The 12,076-nt window shown below is 54.6% G+C and overlaps 4 protein-coding genes across 4 annotated transcripts; 3 read left to right on the forward strand and 1 right to left on the reverse strand.

Annotated features, from left to right (window-relative positions):
• Positions 1 to 576: 576 nt before the first annotated feature.
• On the forward strand, positions 577 to 2,088 carry CDEST_06517 (uncharacterized protein). The gene has a single exon (XM_062922676.1). It carries the CDS (start codon positions 1,095 to 1,097, stop codon positions 2,022 to 2,024), a length of 930 nt encoding a protein of 309 aa, XP_062778727.1. The 5' UTR covers positions 577 to 1,094; the 3' UTR covers positions 2,025 to 2,088.
• A 1,700-nt stretch (positions 2,089 to 3,788) lies between these two features.
• Positions 3,789 to 6,231, forward strand: CDEST_06518 (uncharacterized protein). The gene has a single exon (XM_062922677.1). The coding sequence runs from the start codon at positions 4,605 to 4,607 to the stop codon at positions 6,201 to 6,203; it is 1,599 nt and encodes a 532-aa protein (XP_062778728.1). The 5' UTR covers positions 3,789 to 4,604; the 3' UTR covers positions 6,204 to 6,231.
• Position 6,232: 1 nt separating this feature from the next.
• On the reverse strand, positions 6,233 to 9,530 carry CDEST_06519 (Putative XPG/Rad2 endonuclease, XPG-I domain, PIN-like domain superfamily, yen1, H3TH). Its single transcript, XM_062922678.1, has 3 exons — positions 9,144 to 9,530; positions 8,939 to 9,075; positions 6,233 to 8,885 (listed from the first exon to the last, which is right to left on the reverse strand). The coding sequence occupies exons 1-3, from the start codon at positions 9,155 to 9,157 to the stop codon at positions 6,469 to 6,471; spliced, it is 2,568 nt and encodes an 855-aa protein (XP_062778729.1). The 5' UTR covers positions 9,158 to 9,530; the 3' UTR covers positions 6,233 to 6,468.
• A 205-nt stretch (positions 9,531 to 9,735) lies between these two features.
• CDEST_06520 (Putative Actin family, ATPase, nucleotide binding domain-containing protein) lies at positions 9,736 to 11,958 on the forward strand. Its single transcript, XM_062922679.1, has 2 exons — positions 9,736 to 10,459; positions 10,515 to 11,958. The coding sequence occupies exons 1-2, from the start codon at positions 10,029 to 10,031 to the stop codon at positions 11,824 to 11,826; spliced, it is 1,743 nt and encodes a 580-aa protein (XP_062778730.1). The 5' UTR covers positions 9,736 to 10,028; the 3' UTR covers positions 11,827 to 11,958.
• Positions 11,959 to 12,076: the final 118 nt, after the last annotated feature.

Here is a 12,076-nt window from a genome sequence, read left to right on the forward strand (position 1 = left end):
TCAGTCTAGCCTAATATGGGAAGGACGAGAAACAGGGTGGAGTGGGGGGCTCGACCTAAGGTCCCGAGCGAGCGCAACTTGACGAGACGGAAGAGGATGCGCCAGGGTACATGAGAAGCTGACAGTTGCTAACTTTGTGCAAGGGTCGAGACTTAGTCACGGCTTTGCCAGTACCAGACAGAGTGATAGAAAGCCACATGAGTCAAAAGGTACTTTTCCAGCACTGCTGTGTACCTCTTGATCTTTCAGATAGGCTGGGATATTCCCGATCGTCACAACGCCCAGTCGCAACGCACGCGCAGCAAGGTACGTACTTTCTCGTCTTGAACCTGCTCACACTCATCACTCACACCTTCTTTCCTCAAGAGGCTCTCTCCGCAGCGACACACTTGCGCAACTGGCAAACTGGGGGTGGGAAGGCTCGAAAGACGGCGTTCCCTTGTCTTCCGCCAACCTTTTTCGTCGACCCTGTCCCGTACCTTCTCCTTCGCATGTACCGTCCTCGCGTTTTCCTTCCGTGTCAATTGGCATGTACCTGTAGAAATACAAAAGGATAGCTCCTTCTGCTCCCGCCCAACTCCCTCGTCAACCTCGTCCGTCTCTTTTCCTCACCTTATCTTCAGGGCCAATTCATCCATCCACCTTCCTCCACGTCTATCTCATCTCACCCCGTCCCTGGGCAAACTCCCTTTCTTCTATTCAACTTGTTCCTTCATCCTCGGTTCATGATCCACATACAGCCTCCGCCTCCCTTCTACTAAGCAGGTGCTTCAGCCTTCCATTACCTAGGCACCTCCAAACCTACCTACTTCTACCAACCTACTTACCTACCTGCCGCACTGAGCCTGCTTTGTTGCCGTCCGATTCAACTATCATCATTACCCAATCTTCGTCCTGTGGTCTTTCAACACAGCTTCGCGACCCATACGCCAAACATCCATCCACTCCGGCGTCGACACAACTAGCCAACCACCCTGCCGCATATCACCAGTTCTGGCCAGCCGGCACACCACTAACACATCTTGATTTGTAGAGGAGCTATCTGAAGCTGAAATTTGAACTTACCTCACACAGGTCTAACACCACAGCCAGCCATGTCATCCTTCGGCCGATCCTTCACTTCTGCCTCACCCGTGATGGCTCTCTCACCCCAACCCGTCCATCAAGCGAGCTATGGCATGGAGTCGTACGCGCCCCAAGCCGCGCCTTTTGATCAAACTGCTTCGTTCCAGCGTTTTGCCGCGCCCTCTGCAATGCCGGCTGGAAGTCTACGAGTCGCTGGTCGCAAACGCTCACGCGATGAGGCCGCCCCCAACCTCACAACGGACGACCCTGAGTCGCACTCCGATCCTAAACAATCTGAGGACGAATGGGAATATGGTCCGGGCATGGTTCTCATCAAGAAAGGAGGCTATGTTGCGGATGCCAGCAGCCAGTCCGGCACCTGGGTCGAGGAGAAAGCAGCGCTGGACAACGCCCGCAAAGTCAAGGAGTCCATCACTCGTCTCCACGAGCAGCAACAACGTCCATCTCTTCGCAGCAACAAGTCTCAACGCTTGACCCAGTGCGATACGCGTAGTTCACAAGTGGTCGCCCAGCCACCAACCGTCTCCGCTTCCGAGACACACTCTCTTGACAATTCGGCACAACCCGTTGTCGACCAATTTACCTTGCACCTTGGTATTGGTTGGAGGCGTATCAGCGAGGACCAACACATTCAAGCTGCGGCGCGCGGTTGGGCTCGATACATTGAGAACCATTACCCGGTGTCGTCGGCTGTCATTAGACTCGAAAGCAAGGGGCTTCAATCATATCTCGTCGAGGCCTCAGAGGGCTTTTTTCTCTTTGCAGAGGACCTCCGCCAGGGTCGATTTGTTAGCAAGGATGCGGAAGGCGCCATGAGGAACCTGAAGTGCTCGCCTCCGATCTTCGACGCTCAGGACACTCTATTCGCAACAGAGCTGCCGGCAGCAGCCGGCCCAAGCACGCTTGCACCTGATAACGACAGCCACATGGAGATGTAAAGTGCGAAACGCCAAGCAGGCACGGCGACGTCATCTATTTGATTTCTTTCCGTTTGCTGTTCTTGGGAAATCGCATATCACAAAATGGCAGGCTTTGGCGGGGGGCGTATTTGTCTTTCTCATCGCAGAGCTCGCTTGGTGGGATCGGATTCGATGGGGTGAGACGAGCACACTCTTGTGTATGTGCATCATCAACAGGCACACACATGAAGGTCGGTCTGCGGAAAACTGTTTGATTGGGGGCGTATCACGGGGACTGGTCACGATCGACCAGACTGGTTTGTCTCTAGTTGCTTGCTTCTTTCTTTCCTTCCCGATCTCGACGAACTTGAGGCTTCGCCACACTGTAGAATGTCACCAATGCATCTTTATCGAAATATGTCGTCCCTACTACATAGTGACGAATCTGCCTGTCTTCAAATGAGAGTGCAAGTGTATATACCCGCCGGCCAGGCGGAACTCGTTTAGGGAAATGCGATCTGCCACGTTGTCGGGGTGCCCAAGACCGTTGCGGGACAAAAGCTTGCCGAGAACCGGTGCAAAGTCGAGTCGGAACGCGAGCGGAAGAGCCTGTGTTAGTCGACAATGGTGAGACCGACTGACTAGGTCAAAACCAGTGCCGAAAGGGCAGCAGAAGCGGGCACCACCCCGTGTTTAGAGGTAAGACCCCGGAGATGGTCATACTCATGATGGCGGAGGAACGGCATTGTTAGGGTGTGCTAGGCCATCTTTGGCGAGTGGCTGGGCGGTAGATGACGGAGAGAGATTTGCAGGATGCGGGTATGTTATTGGTTGGCAAGTGAGCCAGTGGCGGAGAGGGGATATGTGGGCCTATCACGGTCATCGGGAACCGCAGATTCAAGGTGCAAAACGTGCAGACACTCCTTAATCCTGAGTACAGATCTCTGATGGTAGCTCCCCCAGACGTTGCAAACCGCTCACGTGACATTTGTCTTGTTCGTGGTTGCGGATAGTCCAACAATCACATTCCAACAGGGTTCACTGTGGAGGGAAGAGAAAGACTGGACTGGTATGATTGGCTTTCGCTCTGGCGCCGAGAGTCCAGTTAGCTCCCGGACCTCTTCCATCCACGCGGTCAACTGCCCCCGTTGTGCCTTGTTTCTGCTGGATGCGAACTGCGGAGTCAGTCATTGTGGTGCTTCCATGTTTGGGCTTCCATGTTTGGGGCTCATAATTGGTCAAAGTGAGCCTGCTGAGGTGTCGAGTCTGCCTTGCCAATCTGTACGATGATTGCCCCCTTGCATCTCTGGACGAAAATGGTTGGACACCGGTGAAGAAGAGGCGAATACCTAGGCTGCACCGACTCAGTTTTCGACCATTCTCTTTTTTCTTGGGGGTCCCCGGAAAGCAGCGTTTCTCTCCAGCGGTATCCCTTAGCCTATGAATAAGGTGAGCTTGCTGAGATACAAGTCTTTGAGGGCATTTCGAAAGGTCTTTCAATCCACTGATTCCCCTAACATGCCGGTGCCTCCCGACCCGCCTGCAAGCTCCGTTTTATATTCTGCAACGATGACTCTGAAGCATGATGGCTCAATGTGAATGCGAGAGACTGAAAAATAGTGTGTAGAGCAGGTTCCACGTGTCGTTGCAACATGATCTGCTGTGCGCGTCTGCGTGTTGCGCGCCGTGGTTCTGCTATGGCCAGGTTTGTTTGTTTGGATTCAGGTTGTTGCTCTCCAAAGTCTAGTCTGCGTCTTGCTTTTGACTCCTTTGCCTCTCCGCTGCCCGCATCGTGGGGTGCTCGTGACTTGGCCGTCGCGTCTTCGCTCCCCGAACCTAAGCCGCCCATGTGCAAGTCTTGCCTGTGACTACCTTAGGCTTGGATTGTGTATCTTGGTCTCTCCTCCTCGCCTCGGGTCACCTAGTTGCACCCTGATTACCTCACCATCGAGCCCGTTCAAGCAATAAACCAACAAATCATCTGCCCAACTTCCCTTCGTCCTCTCCTCTCTCTCTTCTTTCCTTGATCTGCCTGCTCTGTTCTGCCTCAATTCCCTTGAGTCTTTCGCCTCATCCCATCTCAACCTCTCAACCCCTCGTACAGATGGTCCACACCGTCTCGCCTTGGGCAGTTCACCACTACTTTTTCTAGGTCCTGCCCTCACGACTACCCATCCTGGCACTTGCGCACGCACTCTCCCCCGCGCATCGCGACACGAACAAACATCCAGCCGTCCGATAGCTCCACCTCGTCAGGTTCCGCCAGTCGCCTGGCACCAAAGAACGCTCCTATCCTGCTTTCATTACCTCGCCTTGACTCCCCCCATCTCGTCGCACCTTCGTCGTGGTGTCCGTCATCGCAAGCGTCGGCAACCAGGGCCTCCAAACTAGAAAGGCTGCGCAGCAAACAAAAAGGGATCTGTTGCTTGATTCGAGATTTCGCTCTCAACATCGACCTTTACATCTCCCGATAACCCCGCGCTTCTTGCGCTGCATCTTGCTTACACTGGGATCCGGCTCTAGGGATACCCTTCTGACGCGCTTCTCCATGTTCAAGCCGCCGTAGGCTTTTTGTCCCTCCCCCGACCACCGCAGCTTTGGTCTTGAGACGTCTTCTTCATGGTCTCGCATCCCGACTCCGCTTCCTCTCTCACCTTGCGAAGCCCTTCCTCGGTCGTTTCGCGTCCCTCCCTTTCGCGCACGAAGCGATACAACAGGTCCCACGTCGGCGGCGCCACCCACGTATCCCAGAATGAATTCCCCATCTTTAGCAACTCGGGCGATGTCGAGATCATAGTCAAGGCTGGCAGCCACCACAACCGCTACCTGCTGCATCGTCACACTCTCACCCGATCATCCGGTTTCTTCGAGGCCAGCACAAGTCACGAGTGGTCCAAGCCAGTTACTGATGGCGCCTCTGGCGATGTTGCCCGCATCGGCGACGGCTCATCTGTCGATTCGTCATCGAACGCCCCAGCCTCGAGCCGAGCCCTGACGACGTCGGTCAACCCAAGGAAACGATGGCGCTATGAATTGGATCCAGGAACAGGGGATGGGGATATTCCAATGCTGGTACAAAAGGACGAGGACCACCCCAAGGGCTCCTCGGGCAGCCAAACCACGTCGTTGTTCGGTCCCGGCGGCGCTGGCGGCACCGGCAATCAGCCCATGCCTTTCACGCGAAGCAAGACATCTAGTCACTCGCACTCTTCATCCGCCCACTCAAGCCACAACTTTTTCCGTTCCGTGGCCAACCTGAGTCTCGTGCCGAGCTCGACGACGACGACGGCCCAGCCTCTCTCACAGGCCGACCAGGATTTGCTACGGGATTATGATAACCTCTTCCGCATATTTTACAACTATCCACCGGTCCTGGATGGGGTGAATATTGCCGACGCTTACGTGCAATGCAAGTCACTCATCACCCTGGCGGACCTGTACGACGCGCTTGCCGTGGTCGGCCCTAGGGTTGACCATCACTTGCTTCAATTCCAGTCACGACTATGGAAACAGATTGCCAAGTATCCAATATCTTACCTTCGCCTCGGCTACCTTGCGCGCAGTAGGGTTATCTTCCAGGAGGCCCTCATCCACGTCGTTGGGCAATGGCCGTCAGGGGAACGCAGTCTGCGTGCTGCTCTTCCCGACATAGTCCTTGACATCATTGAGGACAAAGTTGACGAGCTCGAGGAGACCGTCAGCCGGGTCGAGGGCCGTCTCTTTCGGCTGAACCTAATAACAGCCCGGGGTGAGCGTGTCACACCTAGTACATCCTATCTGGACTGGCTTGCAGTCAGTTTGTTTCGACAGTGGCTGGCAGATAACACCAGCCCTCCACCTCCCGACAGACGGATGCAAGCCTCTCGCGACAGCCGCAACGGCAATCCACAACAACTGGCCCTCCCCACCGTTGTGCCGCCTTTGGCAACGGTCGGCCGCACATACCGCACTCTTGGCGCTTCCTCGTCGGTCTATCTTGGCCACGACGAGTGCAAACGGTTCCTGAAATTGACACCCGAGCTGTATAGCCGCGACAATCTACGCCGCTTCGAAAAGCGCATAGATGAGCTCAAGTCGATGGCCCGCGATATTGTGCGGCCGCTGATGGGAAGTGGGCTCGAGCTAGACACCAGTAGTGGGAGAACGGCCGATGGAATCGGCTACCTTACATGCGTAACGGTAGGAGATCGTGATCTTCCCTGGCATGTTGACCATTAACACGATGAAACGCCTGGTGTGCACACCCCGTTAGCTATGGCTGCGGCATGAGATGATGAAGCATACTGGTTATTCTTCTGATGATAAACGAAACTGTTTGACTTGATCTTGTTATTGAACGTGGGCGGATTTAGCCTTGGATACCCATTGATGGCGAGCACGTGTCCCGTCTTGACGTTGTCAGAAGCTTGCGCTTGGCAAGCAACGGCATTAGATCTCATATATAATCAATCTACTGTCTATTTTTTCTCCCATGCCGGCATCGTTATTCGTCGTCTCCTGTAAGATCTATGATGGAAACCTCGCTTTGCCTACAGGCCGACGTTGTCGATCGTTTGGATGGCGTAGGCTTCGCCCCGTTCTTTTCATGCTCGTCACTCGTATCGATGACTTTGAAAAAACCCCCCACGCTCGTCCGAGGCACCGCCGTTCTCCTCGCCCGCCCAGGAGCGCCTCCCATAGGGGGCGGCGCGTCATCGTCGTCGTAATCTATCCATCTTGCCAGAGGTTTGGTGATCCGAAGCATATTCAAGCTGGTGTCGTTGTGGCCGAGGGAACTCGGCTTCACGGTCTTGCTGGCACTGATGTATGCCAGTGCGTCATTGCTTTCTCGCGTGTTTGGATGTGTCCGACTTTCCACATTCAATGGCTTGTCGGGCAAATTTGTGACGAATGAATCCATGCGCGTTTGCTTCATAGATTGTTTGTTGTCGGGCGGTATGCCGGAGAGCGCCGGTGATGACCCTCTGGTCAGCCGTGTCTTGATAGACGGCTGACTGCAAGGGGCCGTCGGTTGACTGGGTGACGAGAAAGTGCCGAATGACTTGGACGCTTTGATGAGGGTCGCGTCATCGGGACCTGACAAGTCTATGATGTGCTGAGGCGACGGCGGACTCAGCGACGGACAAGTAGGCGCAGACGACGCGCGTATGGGGCTAGATGACAAAATAATCGGCTCTGCGGGGTGTTGAGATTTGGTGATCCTAGGCATATGCTGTGAGCCAACGTGTGCCCAGGCGCCCAGGTGCCCGGTCGGTTCTACGCCGGCCGTCGCTTTCCCGTTGGACCTGGATTGCTTACTTAGATTGACTGAACTCTGCAACGAGGTCGGTAGTTGCGACGAGGCGGAGACGGAGGCAGACGAATGTAGTGGCGGGCTTGAGCCGCGGAGCGTCGACCGGGCGAGCGGTGGTAATTGAATGTCACCATCGTCGAAGTACTTATCCTGTGATGTTGTGCTGGGGTTTGTCCCTGTGGTCTTGGTAATTTGCACCCACTTGTCGAGAGCGCCCGCTTCGTGTGGTGCAGTGCTGGCGGACTTCGTGGTCTTAATTGTCTTTGTGGTTTTGGCCGTCTTGGCCGTCTTGGCCGTCTTGGCCGTCTTGACCGTCTTGCTCGATGCCCGAGGAAGAGCCTTAGAACGCTGCTTCTCCTCCCAGTCCTCTACTGTCAGAGGCACACTTATCTTGACAAGCGTTTCTGGCAGCCAAATCAACTCAGGTACATTCGGATCAAAAGTGCTATTTGTCCTGGTCTTGCCGCCCGCTGTCTCAGCATCGCCGTCGAGAGTCGCCTCAAGGTCGTCGTCGCTGTTGAGCGCCAGACCCTGACGGTCAAAGGACACAACCTCATCCTGTTCGTGTGATAAGTCCAGGCCAACAATTTCGGTTGGGACATGGGCTACACGTAGCTCTGGTATCCCGTCGGTACTGTGATGGGTTCGTTTTCCAGTGATGCGTTGTATTAGACACGACTCCTGGTGTTCCATCTCTTCTGGCGTTTGGCTGGTTGCTTCGTTGGACATATGCCTCTCCAGCAACTTATTCACCAGCAAGCCAGGGGACAAGACCCGCGTGAGCTTGACAGCACCGGTTTTGTTCACCCAGTCAAATGTCTCCTGGACGAAATACCGTAGGCCTTGCACGTCTATCGCGCTGCCCCAGTTGACGTCCGTCTTTAGCTTGTTGACTGTATTTGCGTTTGAAACGACAGGATGGGTGTAGTGCCTTAAAACCTGCCGACTCGGAAACTCGTCTGGGATGGAGAGTGCCTTGTGACGTACTCTGAAGAAGCCACTCTCGTTGGTACGGAGTTCATGTCGCAAATTCGCCCTCCATTCCTCGAACTGAACGTCGTCGTCAATTTTGAGGCGGCATAGTGATTTTCCAAACCCAGCCTTCGCGGCCTCGCACGCCAGCTTGACGCCGCAGCCAGGCACACCCTCGGGGAGGTAGTCGCCTCCACTCATCAGTGCGACCAGAACCATGCCCTCCCGATCCAGGCCGGTTCCGGTGGACAGCAATGCGTTGACATCGTACAAGCTAACGTGAGTTGGTGTTTTGGAACCACGGGTTCCCTCTGCAGTCCAGTTGCGGAGGGTTCGAGTGCAGCCGAACATGATGGTGTCGACATCCTCGCTGAGGACGGCGTCGACGATTCCTTTCTGCTGCAAAAGGGCGCATTCGGCCTCTGCTTCGCCTGGTGCGTCGTGCACGGGAAACCCGAACAGGCGGGTCACTCTCTTTGCCATGGCCGTGGCAACGCCATCTCCTCTGCCAGAGCGCTTGTTGCGCTTGAAGGCCGGTTTGTGAGGGCCATCGAAGACAAAGATTGGATGTATTCCGAGACTGAGAAGACGCACCAGGCGGTAGAAGAGAGTTCTGATAGCAGGGTTTGTACCACCTGAAGACATTGTCAGCTCCGCAGGCGGGATGGGGGTTGCTGGTGCGGCTTACCTCGTGCAGCCTGTGCCTGAAACTGCCAGATGGCAATGTCAATGGCAATACGCAATGGTCTGCCTGAGCTTTCGAGTTTCTCTACGGCCAGTTTGGCGAGAGATATCCTCTGGCCCGTGCCAAGTTCACGGTAGATTCTGAAAGCACGATGTCAGCAGGGGCTCTTCTGCGCAGCGTGTGGATCGGATCCTGCAGTTCTCAGTACCCTTTGATCCCCATGGCAAGTCAGTTGTGTGCATGAGCCCCTCGCCAAACCCACCAGATGTCGAGCCAGCAAGAACGTGTTCGGTGCAAAGTGTTACCCGGGAGGTTGAGCGTTGGAAAGATGATATGGAGTGCGTCAACGATTTGAAAGGCGAATGTTTGGGGCCAAGCCAAAATGATACAACCACAACTTCCAGTATCACGGTGGCAGGGCGATTCCGCTACTTTGCTATGATCTGATCATGATATTCAATGCTTTTGAAGACCTTGTGCAAATACGTGACCGGTGCACTGTTGCAGACCAAGGAGGCGGATATCGCTGGGGGGCGGCGGCGTGTGTTGGTTACTCTGGCTACGACTCCAGTTGTTGACTTGACTTAGAAGTCTGGTACGGGGGTGGCAAGGTCAATGTCTACCTACTAGGTAGGCATTCTTAGGTGTCCGTACTTTAGGCGAAATTATGCAACACTCGGGCTGCCCCGCAAGAATGTCATGGGTGCGCCGACCCCGGCCACTACCTGCATACAGGGCTCCATAGCGTCATGCTTCTTCCAGTCACCGCCTACTCTGGAGCTCCAACATTTGAAGCACAATCGCCTGCAGCTGTATTTTGGCTGCTCTATTGCGTTTTCGAAATACAACCAAGGATACGGCTGGTGACAACCTAGCGAATTTGCAAACGACCTGGACATCTGTCACCCGAAACGCGCACAAAGTCACTCCTGCCTTTGTTTTAGTGTCGAGCAATCGAATCAACCAACTGCTATATTTTACCGCATTCTGCCAACATCAAACCACCACAAGCGACGCGAAACATGGTCTGCTAGGCCTCGAGGGCGTCGCTCTCACCTCGACCGCTACCGTCCAAGCTGCTGCAACCCCCAATATGTCGTCCACCGCGGCCTCGAGCCTCCCTCATCGGTCCATCGCGAATATACGCACCGAAACTGGTACAGGTGTTGGTGGTCCTGCAATCCCACATACGCCTTCGCGCAATATATCATCTACCTTTGGCTCTCCCTCGAGTCTACGCGCCGAAGATGAAAATATTCTCATAGAGCTGGGCTCCCGCTTCATCAAGCTTGGCTTCGCCGGGGAATCTGCACCCAAAGCAATATTGTCACTTGGACCTGAGCAACTACGCCGCGTCGGCGATTTTCGCACTTGGGACTCTGAACACAAGGATGACTGGAGACGCCGTCCAGTAGGCAAGAACTGGGGAGCTGATCATGAGCTCTGGCAATATGATGTACGGACTGTGGACTTGGGTCTCGTGGAAGACAAAATAGATCGGGCTATTCGAGAAGCTTTGAACAAGTGTGCCCCCCCCGGTTCTTCCAAAGGCCACACGTTACTAATTTGTGTCATTCAGGTTCATGCTCATCGATTCGCGGCCCCGGCGAGCCTCTCTCGTTCTTTCCTCGTCCATACCTCTGCCGTTACTATCCGCCACGCTTGATGTTCTTTTCCACCGTTTCCAAGCACCGACTGTGTCTCTCATGTCTTCCGCAGTCATGTCCACTGTCGGGGCAGGCACTCGATCGGCATTGGTCGTGGACCTCGGCTGGGCTGAAACAACTTTGACAAGTGTGTACGAATATCGCGAAGTTCGTACAACAAGGACAATTCGTGGAGGTAAAGTTTTGGTCAATGAAACCCATAACCTTCTGCAGGACGCCCTTTCAACAACACCAGTACATGGGCAGAAGACTCGTCGCGAACGGGACCAGGGTCAACATTCTCTGAGCTTTGAGGAGTGCGAGGAGGTTGCCTGCCGCCTGGTTTGGTGTTGTCAACTCGACCGGGAAGATTTTCCAAGCCTCGTCAAAAGGCACCACCATCCTAAGAGGGATACTCTACCCACGGTCGAGGAACAGGACGAGTCCGCCCCGCCCTCCCCCGTTTCTGGAGGTGAATCGACAGGCAATGTCGAAATTCTGCTTCAATCCGTAGAACCGGCCGAGCACCTGACTCTGCCCTTCCAACAACTGTCCGAGCCATGCGAAAACACGTATTTTGCACCACAGTACGCGCGCAGTTGCTTCGATGATGACGAGCTTCCCGTTCATCATCTCATATACCAGCACCTTGTTCAGCTGCCTATTGATGCCCGGGCGGCATGTATGTCTCGCATCGTCTTTATTGGCGGCTGCTCAAGAGTCGTGGGCCTGAGACGCAGGATATTTGATGAGGTATCAAGGCTAGTACACGAACGGGGGTGGGATCCCGTGCAAGGGCGTGCACCACAACAATATAAAACCAATACACTGCTGAAGAGGGGCGTCAGTAGACAGGTTCCCAATGGGCCGACGGAGATTGAGCCGCCTGCCAAAGAGGCGGAAAAACCAGGAGGCCCGGATAACGACACCCTTCGCAATGCGGCGGATGTCATTGAGGATTCTCTAAGGAAACGAGGGAACCACCATGCAAAGGTCCAGGGTGTTTTGCGGCCTTTGGGATCGCTCGGGCCTTGGGGGGGGGCTAGTTTGGCCTGCCAGCTGAAGGTGGTAGCCACGGCCAACATCGACCGTGACATATGGCTTCAACAAGGGGCCGCCGGAGCCTCAAAGCCCAACGAAGTCGACATCAAGCACCAACAACGTCAGAGTATGGGACCTGGCGGTTTGATGCGAGGGGCTGCAGGCCAAGCTAGCTGGACTCTAGGAGCATGGGGTACACATTAGCATGAAGGAGCCAAGATGATATTGAAGCCTGGGTGTTTGGCAGGTACAAGAAGACGCAGTGGGTTTGAATAAAGTTTGTAGCATCGTCGCGGCAATGATACCCCGGCAGCATGATAGCGCTGAATGCAGCTTGAATTACAGTCGCAACCTATAAGCAAGGGGATTGTGGCATACACACTTCCATTCGTTGTTTTCTTTCGTCTCATTGACGTTGGAGCTACTTCAGTACTATCACAACACGGCGGATTCG

The sequence above is a fragment of the Colletotrichum destructivum genome, chromosome 4 (assembly GCF_034447905.1).
Source record: "Colletotrichum destructivum chromosome 4, complete sequence".
Classification (NCBI taxonomy): domain Eukaryota; kingdom Fungi; phylum Ascomycota; class Sordariomycetes; order Glomerellales; family Glomerellaceae; genus Colletotrichum; species Colletotrichum destructivum.